This window comes from Emys orbicularis, chromosome 6 (genome assembly GCF_028017835.1).
Source record: "Emys orbicularis isolate rEmyOrb1 chromosome 6, rEmyOrb1.hap1, whole genome shotgun sequence".
Classification (NCBI taxonomy): domain Eukaryota; kingdom Metazoa; phylum Chordata; order Testudines; family Emydidae; genus Emys; species Emys orbicularis.
In genome coordinates, this window is record NC_088688.1 from 98,828,551 (window position 1) to 98,847,656 (window position 19,106).

Here is a 19,106-nt window from a genome sequence, read left to right on the forward strand (position 1 = left end):
CAAGAGACAAATCCAGAAGGCAGCGAAGAAAGTGCTGACCAGCTTTAAAGACTGTCTTCTTTAAAAAAGATCATGTATGCAGTGTAATGATAGCCATGTCGGTCAGGTAATATCTTTTATTGGACCAGCTTCTGTCTCTCTCATCAACAGAAGTTGGTTCAATAAAAGATATTACATCACCCACCTTAAAAAAAAAAAAAATTACAAACCCGTTCTGTAACACTTGTTCACTTCAGGTGTGTGCGCCCAGTGCATTGTTGGAGAGTTTCCCCTCAGAAGTACCCATCTGCTGCCCTGCGCTAATGCAGGGTGGTATACAGGGTGGAGCCACGCCAAATCCACTCAGTTCCTTTTTACTGGAGAGAATGATATGGAGGGTAACACATGGTAGAATGGACACATGCAACATATGTCCAAGAACAACAGTTACGAAACAGGTTAGTAACTGTTTCTTCTTCAAGTGATTGCACATATCCATTCTACTTTAGGTGACTCACAAGCAGTTCGATCCCACCTCCAGCTTGGAGCCTACCTGAATAAGGACTGGATGACCACACACCCAAATATGGCATCATCTCTAGATTGCTGAGTCTCAACAATGTGAGGTAAAGGTATGCACTGAAGACCAAGTTGCTGCTTTACAAATGTCTACGACAGGCACATGAGCTAGGAAAGCCACAGGGGCTGCATGTGATGTAGATGAATGTGCTTGTATTCTGCTTAGTGAAGCTACACTGGCCAAGTCATAACACAAGCATATACAGGAGGATATTCAAGTTGAGATCCTTTGAGGAGAGACTGGGAGACCTTTCCTCCTGTCTGCAACTGCCACAAACAACTGTGAGAATGATCTAAACTGTTTAGTCCTGTCCAAGTAGAACACTAACACTCTCCTGATATCCAAAGCATGGAGTCTCTCTTCATCCTTATGAGCACGAGGCTTCGGGAAGAAAGAAGGTAAGTACATTGCTTGACTGATATGAAAAGGAGACACACCTTAGTAAGAAATTTTGGATGTGGACCTAAATAAACCTTGTCTTTGTAGAAGACAGCGTACGGAGAAGACAGAGCATACAATTCACCTACTCTCCTGGCAGAAGTGAGTAGCTCCAAAAAGAGTACCCTGAGACACACAATAAGGAACATATAGCTAACAATTCAAAGGGAGCACCCATAAGTTTTGACACCACCAAGCTCAAGTCCCAAGGGGGAACAGGATCCTCTACCTGAGAGTACAACCTTTCCAAACCCTTCAAAAACCTTATTGACATAGGGTTGGGGAAAAAACAGAATAATCAATTGGAGTGTGGAAAGCTAAAACAGCTGCTAAATGAACCTTAACGAAACTAACAGCCAGACATTGTTTCAGGAACAACAGATAGCCCAGAATATGATGTAGTGGAAACTGGACTTGGGAAACCCCTTTCTAGTGGGACAAGATGGAGAATCGCTTCCATTTCATCAGATAAGTATACTTAGTGTATGGTTTCCTATTCTTTAAAAGTGGATTTTGAATTTCCTTTGAACAAACCTCTTCCTGGGGCATTAACCACAGAGCATCCAGGCTAACAGGTGGAGGACCTGAAGGTTGGGGAGGAGGCGGTAACTGTGGTCCTGGGAGACCAGGTCTTGATCTGGTGGTAGAGTCAGCGGATCTTTGACTGAGAGGTACAGCAGAGTGGAAAACCAGCATTGCTGATATCACGCTGGAGCTGTAACTTTGACTTGGGCATGAGCCTGCCTCATTTTCAACAATATTCTTGGTATGAGTGGGAGTGGAGCAAATGCATACAGGAGCACACTTGCCCAAGGCAACAGGAAAGTGTCCGTGAGGGACCCAGGACTGTGACCTTGTTGAGAACAAAACCAATTACACTTCCTGCTGACTTATGTTGCAAAGAAGTCTACATAGGGAGTCCCCCACCGCCACAAAATGGATGTGGCAATGTCCTGATGGACAGACCACTCATCATGACTGGTAAATGATCTGCTTAACCAGTCTGCCAGACCATTCTTCACACTTGAAATGTGAAAGGATCTGAGGTTGATTAAAATTGGCGAGGCACAAGTCCCACAGCCTGAATGACTCTTGGCATAGCACAGTGAACAAGGTCCTCCTTGTCTGTAAGTACATGTAGACTTCTCTTGATATGAGGAAGGAAGACTTGACAAACTAGTCGAATGGCCCTCAATTCTCCGATGTTTATTTGCAGAGTTAAATCCTGTGTAGATCATAAAACTTCTGTCTGCAGAGAACCCAAGTGAGACCTGCCTGAGGGCAGAAGCATCTGTAACTAGGGTTAAAGCTGGTTGAGGAGAAGCAAATGGCACCCCAGACACACACTAGAGGGGTCTGTCCCCCAGCCCAGCATGGCCAGAATTTGAGTGGGCATTTGCACTACCACGTCTAGAGGGTGATGAATTGGCAAGTAAACTGAAGCCATCCATCCATGCCATTTCCTGAGATGGAGCCTGGCATGCTGGACTACATAAATGCATGAGGCCATACGCCCCAGAAGCCTGAGGCAATTTCATATTGTCATGGTGGGATGACTCTTCAGGTCTAAAAGGATGGCCAGCATCATCTGGAATTGTAATTGAGGGACAAATGTCTTGGCTTCTGCAGAGTCCAAGACTACCCTGATCACCATATTTGGGGTCGGGAAGGAATTTTCCTCCAGGGTAGATTGGCAGAGGCCCTGGAGGTTTTTCGCCTTCCTCCGCACCATGGGGCAGGGGTCGCTTGCTGGAGGATTCTCTGCGACTTGAAGTCTTTAAATCACGATTTGGGGACTTCAGCAGCTGAGTCAAGGGAGAGAATTATTCCAGGAGTGGGTGGGTCAGCTTTTGTGGCCTGCATCATGCGGGAGGTCAGACTAGATGATCATAATGGTCCCTTCTGACCTTAAAGTCTATGAGTCTATGAGTCTACTCCTATGAACTTTATTTTTTGCACTGGAGACAGGACTGACTTCTCTGTGCTGATAAGCAACCCTAGTGTATCAAAGATAGACTGGATGACAGTCACGCTGGACAGCAGCTGAGTCTTGGACTGGCCTCTCACCAACCAATTGTCCAGGTAGGGAAAAAACTTGAAATCTTGATTTTCTGCGGAATGCCACCATCACTGCCACACAGTTTGTGAACACACCTAGGGAGCTGAACAGGCCAAACGGTAGGCATGCAAATTGGTAATGGCTTTGGTTGACCACAAATCTCAGGAATTTCCTAGGGCTCTGATGTATTGCCACATGAAAACATGAGTCTTTCAAATTGATGGCAGCATACCCATCTCCAGGGAAGAGATAATGGAAGACAACATGACAATGTAAGTTTCAGAGTAGCAGCCATGTTAGTCTGTATTTGCAAAAAGAACAGGAGTACTTGTGGCACCTTAGAGACTAAAAAATTTGAGCATAAGCTTTCATGGGCTACAGCCCACTTCATCAGATGCATAGCATGGAACACACAGAAAGAAGATATTTATACATACAGAGAACATGAAAAGGTGGAAGTAGCCATACCAACTGTAAGAGGCCAATCAATTGAGATGAACTATCATCAGCAGGAGAAAAAACAAAAAACCTTTGAAGTGATAATCGAGATGACCCATAGAAGGTGTGAGGATACTTAACATGGGGAAATAGATTCAATTAGTGTAATGACCCAACCATTCCCAGTCTCTGTTCAAACTGAAGTTAATTGTATCTAATTTGCATATTAATTCAAGTTCAGCAGTCTCAATGTAAAACTTTATTTTTCCAGAGAGGTCTGTTGAGCTATCGCAGGTCTAGTATGGGTCTGAGGTATCCTTTTGCTTTTGGGATCAGGAAATAGCAGGAATAAAATCCTTTTTCTATGAGTAACTGCGGAACCTCCTCTATGGCTGCCAAATGGAGGAGAGATTGCACCTCCCAAAGCAGAACTTCCTCATGAGAGTGGTCCCTGAAGAGAGACTGGGAAGGGGCTTGGATAGGGTGACCAGATAGCAAGTGTGAAAAATCATAATGGGGTGGGTGGTATATAGGTGCCTAGCTAAGACAAAACCCCAAATATCAGGACATCTGGTCACCCTGGGCTTGGAAAAGGGGGGACAGAAATGAACTAAAGGGTGTATTTCAATTCCACTGTACTTAAGACCCACTGGTCTGCAATGATTTGAGACCAAGCACTTGAGCAGGTACATAGCAGGCTGGTAAACAGAGGGGTAGGATAGGTTGGCATGATGGAAGGTGCTATGCTGTCCTTGACATAAACATCAAAATATTTGCTTAGAACTCCTAGTCTGTCTGGATGAGCTAGAAGCTGCTGCAGAAGAAGGGGGAAGTCTCCAATAACCTCTATTCTTTTTCCTCGTTGGATCATGGTGGTGAGGAGTGAAAGCAACTAGTGAAGTGGTTCCTGAGGACAAAACTGCTTTTAAATGCCCGAATATCAAGCTATGCAGCCTGTCAGTCTGCTCAGAGAAGAGCGACAACCCTTCAAAAGGAAGGTTTTGTATGGTCTGTTGGATCTCGAGGGAAACCTGGCGACTGGAGACATGAACATCTGTGAATCATAATGGCTGATGCCGTGACACTAGCAGCAGAGTCAGCAGCGTCCACCCCCACCTGAAGTGAGGTTCTAGCCACTAATTTACCCTCTTCAACAAGGCAAGAAATTCCTGTCTTGCATTCTTTGGCCATCTGTCTCTTTTTAATATACCATACCCCAGAAGTTGAAGTCCTAGCACCCTAACAACCCCTGCAGTTAGCAATCCTGAAACGCAGGCCAACCATCGAATAAAGCTTTCTGCAACAGGTCAAGATTTGTAGCAGCCTTTGACTGCAAGGTAGACAGCTGTTGCTCTTGGTGCTTTCTCATTGGTGGCTGAGACCACCAGCAACTCCTGAGAGAGGTGGGTGTAGAGGTGCTCAAACCTTGGAGAGGGCTTGACAAAGGTCTGGCTGGGATCATTTAGTTGGGATTGGTCCTGTTTTGAGGACTAGATAACCTCCTGAGGTCTCTTTCAACCCTAATCTTCTATGAGGGTACATGATATCTGCGCTCAGCTATATATATATATATATATATATATATATATATATACATATATACACACACACACACACACACCCCTAGAGAGAGAGACCTATCTCATTGAACTGGAAGGGACCCTGAAAGGTCATCGAGTCCAGCCCCCTGCCTTCACTAGCAGGACCAAGTACTGATTTTGCCCCAGATCCCTAAGTGGCCCCCCCTCAAGGACTGAACTCACAACCCTGGGTTTAGCAGGCCAATGCTCAAACCACTGAGCTATCCCTCCACTCACTTTGATGTGGGGGAAGGAAAGAGAGAGTCTGCCACAGAACCTTGGTGGGCTCCAAGATAACTACATTAATCAGAGTGCCACCCAAGAAGGTCTAGCAGTTGCTAAAATGTCAATCAGCTTGTGGGATGACATGCAATCCTCTTCCACCGGGATATCCAAGGCAGAAACCACCCTTTTTAAAAGGTCCTGGTGGGCCCTATAGTCATCCGAAACCACTGCCTCATCAGGTAATGAAGAGGCCAAAGCCATAATTGGCTGAGGTGGGGCCTCCTCTGGCCTTTCAAAAGGAGAGTCACCTGAGCAATGTCTTCCTGCATGGTACTGAGCATCATACTGGGCATGGACTCCTGGTGTATTTAGTGGGATGGTTCTTAACACCTACTTGATATCACAGAAGGGGGTGGGCATGGAGAATACCCAGACATCAGTGGGAATCCCAAAGCGTTCCAGGATGGCCACTGGTAAAGCCCAGGAACTCCAATTACTTTTGGCCCATGGATCCCTACAGTTGGCCTGGAAGGGCCCTACTCTGGATACAAGGAGTGGTAAGCCCTCAGAGGGAAACGGCAAGGTACACGACATGACTGTGAGACGTATGAGCAGACCTTTTAGTCTGAAGATAAATCATCCTCTTCTGACCAATGAAGGCTGGGGGGCTGATCCTGTTGGTGCCTGTGATCAGCGTTGGGAGCCTGCGGACGAAAGTACTGGAGAAATCATCGCTGGCTTTCCTCTTCACAGCACTGTATGATCAGACATTCAGATATCCAGAGATGCCCACAGTATTGAACACAATATTGTAGTAGCTGGCAAAGTGTGACCGGCAGTTGTCGGTACCATCTTAAAAGACATCTGTACCATGAGCAACACTGGTACCTAGAGGCTGAACAAGTCCCTTGTCACAGCAAATGCCTCCTGAGTTGATGGCACAGGGATAGCCTCCAGTTGGTGGGTTGAAGCAGACTGCACTGATTAGCTCAATAATGCCTGTGCAGGAGTTGATGGTCTCAGCTTCAAATTGACTATTTCCATTGTCTGCATGCCTGCCAGCCTTCAATACAGGGGATCTTCCTTTCACTGACCTTGAGTCCTTGGAGGCCAACTTGCAATGTTTCTTTCTCAGCTCCGAGGAAGACAATCAGTGCTGGGACTCAGCCAATACAGGTGGAGAACTCCTCACTGAAGCCAAAGTGCTTTGGCACCCATTCGAAGCAGGAAGTCTCTGAGATGGTGGGCGCAGAGCTGACTATCAGGAGAAATTAAAGTCTGGCCTCCCTGTGTTTCTTGGTTCTAGTTTAACATCCCTGCAAATTTGACACCAATCCCTGACATGCAACTCCCCATCACGCTTCAGGCAACTTGGGGGGGAGGGTGTCTCTCACTAGCACTGGTTTCTTGCAGGAGCGGCAGGGCTCGTATCCTGGTGACTGAGGCATGCCTTGGCAATGGTAACAGTACTCAGAACAGGAACTGAAGTGTTTAAAAAGATAAACACTAAAAAGAAAATTTAACTATCACTAACTAACACTATAAACTACTAACCTATCAGTGCCAGTAACAAGGACTGGGACTAAGGCAGAGATGATGTACTCCATCCAAGAACTAGAGTGGTGGTGATAGAGATTTTGAGGAAATTCCTTGCACCTAAGTGAATGAGCTCTAGCCAATGACTGGACTGATGTTAGCTAACTTTTAAGGGTTAAGCATTTCTTCAGTCCTTGGATTGTGAGAAATTGATCTCTATGTGCCACTGTAAAGGTGGAGAGAAATGTCATAAAATGAGAGAGGAGATAACATAAGAAAGCACAAATCTAGTTTGTGGACAATACACAGGATAAAGTGAACTGTCTCAGTGCATTTGTTTTCAACCTTCATCATGCTTTTGCATAAGAATTATTGTGAGTTACAACTTACTGAGACACAGAAACATGTCTTTGTATTATGTTATCACTAGTAGCTATGTGATGGAAGCTATGATCAGAGGTCTGGACCAATGAAGTAGAGATTTTTCAAGGTTCTGGAATTAGGAATGTATACAGGCAAATATAAATAAAAAAATGCATTACATGTCCAGGAGGACTTTATTTTATGCAACTTTTATGTTTTCAAGATGTGTTGGCTATTTTACAGACAATGTGCCAGATTCTACGCTGATCCTTTCAGAGGAAACACAGAATGCAAGATACAGCTCAAGAGGACTGGAGGGGCAGAGGTGCTTTTATTACATCCTTTCATCTCCTGGATTTTGGGCTGCTCAGGATACTGGAGTGACTCCAGGAATAAGAGTATGTCCCACCAATGAGGTTGCTCTAATTTACAGCTGCCAATGGAGCTGTTCTGCATCCCAGAATTACAGGTATAGTGTGTCATCAATCCCTCTCCTGCTCTTTGCATCTCCACTCTGCCACACAGCATGATCCTATAATGGGGGCCATTTAGAATGGCAGTATAGGGCCACATACCTTTGCACTGCGCTGAAGGAATTACGTATGGGCCACAGTGAGGGCTGGAATCTGGCCCAATATGAGACTAGAAAACAAATTATGATACAATACCTGAGTGCATGGAGCTATAAACGAGCTGTCAATGTGGCTTGGGCATTTCTTTAAGAGATAAAATATGAAACCAGCTATGTCAGATCCTCCTGTTCGTTGTCTAGACAACTGTGCTACCTTATAGAACTCCCATCCATTTTATTCTTAACACTGAAGTGTGTGAACCAATACAAATTATTCTAACTATGTACTGCATGTATAATTCTAGCAAAACAAATTTTAAAAGAAACTAAACGGTGACTCATTGTATCCTGACAGTTCTCATATTGACAACCGTTCAACTTTGTGTATATATTCCCCATAACCACATTTGACATCTAGGTGAATCTGTTGACAATACCAAGGAGTCCTTGTGGCACCTAAGGCCTGGTCTACACTAACCCCCAAATTCGAACTAAGGTACGCAACTTCAGCTACGTGAATAACGTAGCTGAAGTCGACATACCTTAGTTCGAACTTACCGCGGTTCAGACGCGGTCCACACGCGGCAGGCAGGCTCCCCGTCGACTCCGCGGTACTCCTCTCGCCGAGCTGGAGTACCGCAGTCGACGGCGAGCGCTTCCGGGATCGATTTATCGCGTCCAGACCAGACGCGATAAATCGAACCCGGAACTTCGATTGCCAGCCGTCGAACTACCGCGGTAGTGTAGACCTGGCCTTAGAGACTAAATTTATTTGGGCATAAACTGCCACAGGGACTCCTCGTTTTTGCTGATACAGACTAGCAAGGCTACCACTCTGAAACCATTCCTTAAATATAATTTTCTAGGTGAGAGGTCACGTTCATACCAGAGAGTTTCATCCTCAAAGTGCACTTAGAGCAGACCACCATAAAAGAGAATTCCAGGAGGACACATGGCCATGCTTGAAAGTTTAAGAGTTATTAACTCTGTATATAGTTAGATAACAGTCCCATTTTCTACGTCTAGCCAGAAGTTTTACCCATTGGTATGATCACAAGATCACGTGGCTGCTTTTCCCATTAGAAGCAAAGATAAACAAATTTTAATTTTCAGCTTCCAACATCTCTAAGATTCCCACTCCCCAACCTTCTATAACCAACTCTGATGGGAGGAAGGGGAAACACCATCTGCCCCCATATTAAACAGCAAGAGTACCTAAAACACTGCACTCTGCTCAGATGGGGCACCTTGCATTCCTTTCCATATTTTAACAACTTAATGCCTCCTTTGAAGGGAATCAGCTGTTCCCCACCAACATCCAAAAAGAGAAACCAGGTTAGTAATATCCTTTTTTGCCATACAAGTTTCTTTTTCTACAGAGTGGGCAAGGATGTTGGGAAGAGAACACTGCTAGTAAACTCCAAAAATAGATGAACGTACAAAATGGGTACTACTCTGTACTGCATCTGTTGCCCCAAAGAGGCATGATATTCTGAAGCCAGAGGGCTTCCAGATTCTAGCAAATAAACCAACCTGGATATGAGCATAGACATGATATACTAAAGAGAGAAATAAATGTATTCTGTAAGCACCACTCACATTTCCATCATTGAGCATTTAAACATAGCAAATTCTTTTAAATTACTATAGTATGCATTAAAGAAATCCCATGTATAGTATTAAAAAATAGAAAAGATGTTTGTGCTTTTATTTCACAGAAACTCAGCTGAAGTGTAACTGAGATATGACTGAGTGGCCTAAACTGAACCAATGGTTAGATTATTTATAGTGACAGCTAAAGGGACTAAAAACAAATGCCAGACATCCAAACAGTATTTTAGAACAAATATCTTGGTAATATAGATACTGGGATGGAAGTGATATCAAATATTTTGTCTGGTAAGTTAAAAGAAATAACCCTTAAAACCAGCATGTATAGTTGTCAACTGAAGTCAATCTATGCCAGGATATTGCTTCCTACATGCAAGTGTAAAGTTTGACTCGAGTTTGTTGATCACAAATCAAAGGTTTTGACTTTTACCACTTCAGGCATACAGGGTTAAGACCTTGAAACACAGCTAGCTTTTCCACGGCCAGATTAAAATTTTTGAAAATTTTAACCTGAGTTCTGAGGGTTAATTTTCAACGTTAAGACCATTACTCTTAAAATTAGTTGAATACGATCCCTCCTTTAGCTCTGCATTGAAGACACATCTGTACAGAAATTTCAATTAACTTGCAGTGGCTGATCCAATTTCTTTATTTATGAATTTATTTAGTGCATCTGTTCACACTCACTCAGAATATGTGTAAAACCTGAATCACTTACAGTTCAAACACAACATGATTAATCCAATTCACAGAGCACTTCTGCCTTAGGAAAAGCCAAACAAAATTAAGATACTTGGAGAAAATTGAAGCTTATTGTTTCACATACTGTGCTAAAAGTATACATTGGATTGAATTTTGAAGAGTGCTAAGGGCATTCAGCACTTTGGAGAGTCTTATCCAACATGTCTTGTTGGAAAAAGTTATCAGGAATAACAGCTTTTTCTAACTCATAGTTCAAGATAGGCTTTAGTCTGAAAAGTCTACATATCTGTTTCTAAACACGGTGAACAAATAAACTTGCACCATAAACATTTTATAAATACTTATATCCAGCTAGTCTCGTAAGAAATGAGGAAAAAATCTAGACTTGAAAAATTTACTCAGAACTGCTTTTACACATATACCATTTTAAAATCATCAGGAACAATTTTACTACCTGGCTCAATGCCAATAAAAGATGTTTCCCATCTTTCTTTAACTTCACTGTCCTCTAAATATGCCCTCAGGCAAAAAGCCTGGTCAGATAGGCATTGCTATTCTGCATTATCTACAGTCTGAGTGGTCTCCAGGTGCAGCTTTTTGTAGAGCACATTACAGTAATCCAATGAGACAAAGCTATTATAACTATGGCAAGGTCCACATCTAAAAAGAAGTCATGATTTGCTAGCCAAACATAGGTGGGAAAGCAAGAAGATACTAACTTGCTCCCATAACCTGAAGAGGTAGAGGCAAAGAGCCACATAAAGGAAAAAATTAGGATTCAGAATTCTAAAGTAAAAAAATTCTCCTACCTCAGTTTTTGGGCTCAAGTCCATATCTTTATTGTATTTCAAAACTATGGTCAGCTACAGTTATTTTATACTACTAAGCAGTTTATTCTGAATATGGTTTCTTCACAGTTACATATTTTCCTCTCTATCAAAGCCATTTGACATAAAAACATTAGTCATGGCTCCACAGTTAAGGTTTGAGTGAGTTCTGCATTTGAAACAGAGACTTAAGTTGCATTATGAATGAAGAACACATTGTATCTTCCCCAAAATTAAAGCTCTTTCTCGAAGTAGAGAATGAATAAAAAGTTTTAAAATATTTTTTAAGCAAATGTTTTTCACTATTTACCAAATTTAACATACATGGATTCATAAGTAACTGCTTTCACCTGTGGGTTACAAGTCAAAAAAAGATTTAAATTTTCTTTTACATCATTTTTCCTGGTAGGCACAGTGCACTTAAGATATCTGAAGTGAAAAGCTTAATAAATATTCTCCACCTTTCATCCAATTTGGCTTTCATATAGAAAACTGCTTCAGAGTTGCCATTGCAAATTCAGTTACAGGAACTGCAAGTGGTTTTGGGAGTGACACACCAGCGTAGCCTGCCTACAAAGCAAAACTAAAAGAGGGATTCCATAAAGCCAAATATAAAAAACTTGTTAGCCTTTAAGGCAAAGATTTGTCTTACACAGAGGCTCACATTTCACAAGAAAAAGCCACTGACAATATTGATGCTTGAACTGCACTAATATACCTATGAAATTTAGAACGATATAATAATGCATAAATATCCGCAATAAAGGGCGACTTTCTATTTTTATCACTTATGAAAATGTCTAAACAGAAGATAACTTTACTTAAATGTATAAAAACTAAACTTACTGTACCTTTTCTATAAGAGAAGACATTCCTGAATGCCTTGTATCTAACAAGGGAAGAGTATTCAAGTTATATTTTTGAAAGTGCTATACAAATCTCATCCTCCAATGAAATCTTAGTGGGCTAAGTCAGTGGTTCTCAAACTTTCCAGACTACTGTACCCCTTTCAGGAGTCTGATTTGTCTTGTGTATCCCAAGTTTCACCTCACTTAAAAACTACTTGCTTACAAAATCAGACATAAAACTACTAAAAAGTGTCACAGCACACTATTATTGAAACATTTCTTACTTTCTAATTTTTACCATATAATTATAAAATAAAGCAATTGGAATATAAACATTGTACCTACATTTCAGTGTGATACTTGAGCCTGTTTTTCACATCTGAGCCTTGTCTGAAGCCTGAGCCACAGGCAGCAGGGGTTGCAGCATGTAACTTAGTTTCCTGGGGCCCCCTGTGGCATGGGGCCCCAGGCAACTTCCCTGTTTACCACCCCCTAATGCTGGCCCTGCACTTGCGATACCTTTAAACCCATCCTGTGATTCCTCTAGGGGCTGCAACCTCCAGGTTGAGAAATACTGATCTAGATGAGTTGAATATGTGTACTCCTGGTTGAGAACCACTGGGCTAAGTGATGCAGTAACATTTCACCTCAAGACAAGTCAAACCAAAAAAATTTGCTGATCTCTGTAGCTTGGATGTTTGACCGCATCAAAAACACTTTGCTGTCTGTAATGGTCGGCAGCATCTACTGCGGAAAACCAAATGACAGGTAGCAAGGGGTATTTATAGGCCAGATTGGAGGTGAACTGTTTGTACTGTATGAGGAAGCTAGTGGCTGTAGCAAGCTTAGGCTCTAGCCAGAGCTATCAGTCCTCACTTTTATAAACACCAAGTTCACTCACAAATGAAATTAAAACATAAGTGTCAGTGCTGGCCACTGTTTTCCCTCATTAAAAGAACCTCTTTAAGTTTAAAAGTGAAATGATGTATATTTATGACAATTGCACTGATTTAATAAGTAACAATCATTTATATTTATATTCTTAGGACATGGATTTCATTAATGAGTAGTTTTTGTTGTTGTTTCTCATTTTTACTACTATATTACTTTTGATAAATAAATTTGCTCTTTTTAGGTTGTTACCATATCAGCATTTATCCTACCTTCAGATACACAGACATGCCTTACTTTTTGTCAAGTGACTTATCAAGATATACACACAAACAGATGAAAATGTTACAAGATGCATTGTATCTTGTGTCTGAAATCAATATTGGGCCTAAACATTTGTAAACAGGATTGCAAATGTAATAAAGCTATAATAGGGGTGATAGGAACCTTTTACTCCTTTCCTCTCTCACCAAGGATAACCACATTTTACTTCCCCTTCCCTTCAAGGGATCATATACTATGGCCTCCTCTTGAGCTGAGGCAAAGTGGACATGGATCCTACCACAGCACTCATAGCAGCTGCCAAACTTGTTGATTCCTTGTATTGTGCTGCTGTAGGATCACTAGGCTTAACCATATTACAACTTTTTGAACTCACATAATAAAAATATATTTAGACCTATCAATATTGGCCCACAGAGAGACAATACTTAATTCTGTTTTATTATTTCTAGGTTTAACGTTTTGTATTCTACTGTACTTCCCTACCATACAAGCATTTTTTTGTTTATGCAATTAACCCAACGCTATTTGCCCTTATTTTAAAATATTTTTAAATTCAAGCTTTTTTTCCCCCAACCACTCTCTACGAACTTTTTACAAGTGGCGTGCAATGTGGAAGACCTATATATTTTCTCTTATAATAAATCTTAAAAACAAAGCACTATTTACCATCTCTCTTTTGGAAAGTTCTTTACAATTTCATTAATGATTGGCTGGTAGCAGGAATCTCTCTCAGGTTTCCCCGTTTCACTCCAGTCTCTTACAAACTGTTTCAAAGTGGACTTTAATTTATCCATGTCAAACGTTGACGCTGGCACAATCTTCCCATTTTCCTGATTAAAGGGCAAATAAAAGTTAGACAAAAAATAAATCCAGAAATTTAAAACGTCAAACAACCTTAGCTTTGAATACTGAAACAGACATGCTGTAGCAGCTATATGGGTGGTTTAGTTGATAAAGCACTCGCCTCTCACCTCTGGGACCAGGGCTCAAATCCAGCTTACAGTCATATATGAAATGAGTTTGGTGGTATCAGCTCAGCCCTCAATAGACCAGGGTCCACATCACAAAACCAATATATAATATAGCATAATTCAGCACAACTGGTAGTCCTTATTCAGGAAAGGACAAGGGGTGAGCTAGTATGGAGACCGAACAACCTCTCACTCTGAGAGGGAGGTCCCTCCAGGTCATTGATGAGGCAGCATGGAGAAGCTCACACTGGAGCTGCCCAGAACTGTACCCAGCCTATGGATACAAAAAAAAAAAAAGAAGACTTCAGTTTCCGTCACTGCCAGTCCCTTAAGCTTCATAAGTGTAAAACTTCATTAAAAAAATAGATATGGCATACTAAAAAAAGGTAGATCAAGTAGGGGGGAAATTATGATAAAATTGTACAGAACTATAATACCACAAATAGTTAATTTACCTAAAACACATAGGTGATTAAGAATGTTGTAAACTAATGTACTACAAAAACACTATTTATGATCAATGCAGCCAAGTGAAAAGTCAACCTTAAAAAAATAACTTGGGCAGAGTTAGAACTCCATTGGAGTTCTATCATACTGATCTGTTACTAAGAGTACTTACTGACACTTGCCATAGCAGACAAGTACTGTTCTCCTGAGTGATTAACTGTACCTCTATATAGAAAAAATAGCCAGAGATGCCTTTATTGAAAAACTATACAATATAATTCATCAGGCCTATAAGACATGCAAAGGTTGGGGGCAAGGTAATTAAGCAAATATGAATTCATAAGGGAAGGGGGGGAGGGACAAAAGAAATGGAAATCTGAAGTAAGAAAAAGAAATATAAAAAACTAACAAATGTACAGTAATGTTTACTTCTGAAATATGAAAAGAGTCCAATTTTTACATACATCTTCTCCATATTCTTTATTTTCAAACATATGTTTGCACTCGTTCACAATGGTCTGTAGGATCTCTTGATTATGATCAATGCATTTCCGAATCTTGTCCAGATGAAGAAGAAATTGAGGAAGTAGGTTTTGTTGGTTAGCTGGGAGGGATCTAAACTGTCTCTCTGTTCTGTTCACTTGCTCATGCATATTAGTTCTAGAAAATAAAAAAAGTTAAGGTCTGTCAGTATTTAGCTTCAACTATAAATGCAAAGAACCCACATTTGAAGATACCCCAGATTACGGCTATCATAACTTCTCCATCTTTACTCAAAAAGCTTAGATCTCATTTCACAATAATCCTCTAACCAAGCCAAAAAAACCTCAATTCCTAAGAATTTTATAGAGAATGTGGTTATTTTAGACTGCAAATTATGAAGCGGTTATCTATTCCCAGATCTGTGCATGTTAGCATCACCATCAATGACACTAGTTCACAAACCGAAGTCTACATTGGTTTTAATACCATTAGAAATTCACGGAAATAGACTGATTGGATAAACGGTTTGAAAATATCAAGCTTTTAACTGTGCATTGAAACAGTAAAGAAAATAATATTAAGAGTATATACTATGCTGCATAAGATACAAGGAACTCACTCCACTTTTAAAATCACTGTACTGATTCTGTAAAGACTTCTCCACATGCTTACCTTTTCACACTGAACAGTCCAATGAAATCAACAGAGCTACTCACAATATGGAAAATTAAGTATGTGGATAAATCACTACACAATTGAGGCCTTAGTTCTTTACCTTGAACCACTCGTTAACAGAAAAGTTAAGGATGAACACAAATTTCATTGTAACTACACAGGATAATGTTGCTGTTTTCATTTTAAATTCTAATCTGTACACAATTTTCAAATCAATGTAATTTAAGGATATTCTATAGCAAGTTTAAGAACATAAGAATGCACATACTGGGTCAAACTAATGGTCCACCTAGCCCAATATCCTGTTTTCTAACAGCTTCAGATGCCAGATGCTTCAGAGGGAATGAATTTAAGAGGGCAATTTATCGAGTGATCCATCCCATCGTCCAGTCCCAGCTTCTGGCAGCCAGAGGTTCAGGGACACCCGGAGCATGTGGTTGCATCCCTGACCATCTTGTCTAAAAGCCCTTGATGCACCTATCCTCCATGAACTTATCTAATTATTTTTGAACCCACTTATACTTTTGGCCTTCACAACATCTCCTGGCAACAAGCTACACAGGTTGACTGTGCGTTGTGCAAATCTGCAGCTATTAATTTCACTGGGTGACCCCTATTTCTTGTGTTACATGAAGGGATAAACAACACGTCCTTATTCTCTTTCTCCACACCATTCATGATTTTAGATACCTCTATTGTATCTCTCTTCTAAACTGAACAGTCCCAGTTTTTTAAATCTCTCCTCACATGGAAGCTGTTCCATACCCCTAATGATTTTGTTGCCCTTCTCTATACTTCTTCCACTTCGAATGCATCTTTTTTGAGATGGGGCGACGAGAACTGCATGCAGTATTCAAGGCATACCACAGATTATGTTTTTATTTACACACACACACACACACACACACATATGCATATATACACACACACACATATATATATATATGCGCATTAGGATATTTTCTGTCTTGTTATCTATCCCTTTCTTAATGGTTGCTAAAACAGTCATACAGACATTCAGTTCTCTGAATTAGAACTCACTTCATTCACAGTTTACATGAGTATCTAAAACCGCTCATTTAATATTTCTATATTCAAGCATTTGGATTGTTAAAGAGACACCCTTTAATTTCAATAACCTTGTAAGGTTAATAAAAATAAAGCTATTTGAAACATGTTTTATTGATACTAGTTATTAAATATGGGGCTCATTTCAACTCAATCTGGTTAAAGCTCTTTGAAAGGAATTGCAGAGGAGGTGGTCCTATAATTTAAAGATCATGTATGGCACCTAACATTGTCCAAACGAGACAATTGCACTATAATGGCCCCAGCTGTTTTCAATTGAAATATAAAAAATATAATGTGAATCATAACATCCCAACTCCGTTTCATGTATTTAAACTTGCTAAAAGGTTCTAAAGTGACAGAACACACATGATTTCCAAGATAATGTCACAAGCATGGCTATAAACAGTTGCTTTTTCTAGATCATTTATTTTTGGTTAAAACTAATTGATGTTCTCCTCTGTTCTACACATTCGGTAGAAAATTATTTTTGAGGCTTTCTACTCCAGCTTATTATTTTTTGAAGGGCCATACAGCACTTTTCTGGTAGGAAAACAAGCTCAAAATTAGTTATATCCTTCAATGTCAGTATTGAATACAATGCTGTTAACCGGCCTGGTTTTTGCAGTGTTTGCATAGTCTGTAAAGTTCAATCTCAACAGTCCAAAATAAATGTTCATTAATAATTATGTACTTTTACATTTATTATCCAAAACTCAATCAGGTTCATTTTAAAAACAGAAAAACGTACTGCTTACTTCATCTCCCCTAATTAAGCAACTTTGCCTTAAGGGGAAGATATGAAGACCCTTCAACACCACTTCAAGTATTTCTCCAGCTAACAAAGAACCAGCTTGACCAACATGCCCTGCTATCACTTCTGCACATGCACTCAGTTCCACTTCTAAATAATTTTGTATTTCCACAGTTATAAGAGAAAAACTAGAAAACTGTCATGGGGGGAGGGGGGAGAGATGGGGAGCGCACACACACACCGGTGGTGCATGGGAGGAAATGGGCAGAAAGGTTACATAGGCAGTGATTTCCTGGCTCCACCTGGCTGGTTTCTCGGGGTCAGGGCAGGGGAAGACCCGGCCTGGGAATTGGGTAGGGGGGTCTCGTCTCTCAGCCTCAGGGGGAGCCGGCCAGGGTCGGGGTCTCTCGGGTTCAGGAAACCTGGGGGGAGGGGAGGGGTCTCTAGTCTTCCGCGGAGCAGGGTATCGGTTACCCGTAGTATCGGAAGGCGTTGATGATTCTCCGGAAATGCTCCCCCTCCAGCCGCTCCTCCTCCTCCTCCTCCATCCTGCTCACCGTCCCCTGCTCCGGCTGCTTTCGCCTGAGCCGCTCGCTGCTGAACGGCACCTCCACGTCGTCGCAGCCAGCCCGGTCTCGCCACGGCCGCTGTTCCCCTCCATCCCCCTCCCGGCGCCCCCGGAGCATCGCCCTGACCGAAGTTTGTCCTTCTCGCCTCCGGGCCGCGGCTGCAGCGGGAGCTGCGCCTTCCAGGACAGGCCGCACGCGGCCGACAACTCCAACACTTTCCCCGCCCGCTTCCGGCACGAGAGAGAGGCGCACGCGCCCCCCCGAGTACTTGCTTTATATGACGCGAGGACACCGCCCTCCAACGGCGATATACAACGGGCACGGCCCGCGCAGCCGCAGAAGAGCCCGTCCGACCCCTCCTACCAGCTAGTGAGTGATCGTGAGAAAATGCGGGAAGAGAAGAGTCAACGGCCTAAACACGAACTGTCGCGGGGGGGAGGTGTCACCCCGCCCCTCTACTGGCAGGATCCAAATCTGCTTCTTCACCGTGTGGCATAGATACCAGAGGGGGGGTCCCGTGCAGCCCTGGCAGTGAGGCGTGGGGGGAGCCTGGCTGCAGCAGTGACGTTCTCACTGGCCAGAGAGTGTAGCACGGCCCCAGGCAGGGGGAGGTAGGCGACAGCAGGGAAAGGGGCAGTAGTTTGTAACGGGGGGAGGGGGGAGATGAGTCAATGGTGGCTATTTTTCCATTGAAAAATATGTTTGAAGAGATGCCATACCTATATGTAAAGGAATAGGGCACCAGGGGACAATTTCCCCCTCTCACCAGGAGTGGCCAAGCCCTGGGAAAGAGCTTGGTTGGATAATCTAAGCCCTAGACCCAGATCTGCAGACACTCTTTTCTTAACCTCTGTACTATATAATTTTTAAACATTAGCTCTAATAAAACATTTAAATCTGTATTTCAGTAACACATACATTGTGATAGGCACTATAACACTATTGGACTCTGCTCCTTTTTAACTCCAGGGCAACGTTGCTGTTAATTGCACTGGAGGGCAGGAGGGAGTCCTGTCCTGGAGCTGGTGAGTGCTAAGGATGGGCCATAACACAAAAAAGTAAGAGCAGAGAGTGTATGAGGAAGGAGGAGTCATGATTATAATAGGTGGTAATGAGGATGGCAAGGGGTAGCCACAGCAAAGTCCAGCATCTAGTTTAGATGAAAATGAAAAATGCTTCTGGCCACTTGTTCTATTTTATATTAAC

The 19,106-nt window shown here is 42.0% G+C and overlaps 1 protein-coding gene across 1 annotated transcript in view; it reads right to left on the reverse strand.

Moving 5' to 3' along the window:
- The window catches only part of CARNMT1 (carnosine N-methyltransferase 1), a 30,757-nt gene extending 12,927 nt beyond the window's left edge, over nt 1–17,830 (reverse strand). Inside the window, exons 1-3 of the mRNA XM_065406673.1 lie at nt 17,806–17,830; nt 14,816–15,011; nt 13,600–13,763 (exon numbers count right to left, since the gene is read on the reverse strand). Coding sequence (XP_065262745.1) covers nt 13,600–13,763; nt 14,816–15,004 — 353 coding nt within the window. The 5' untranslated portion in view covers nt 15,005–15,011; nt 17,806–17,830. The remainder of the gene's footprint in view (nt 1–13,599; nt 13,764–14,815; nt 15,012–17,805) is intronic.
- Between the last annotated feature and the right edge of the window lie 1,276 nt (nt 17,831–19,106).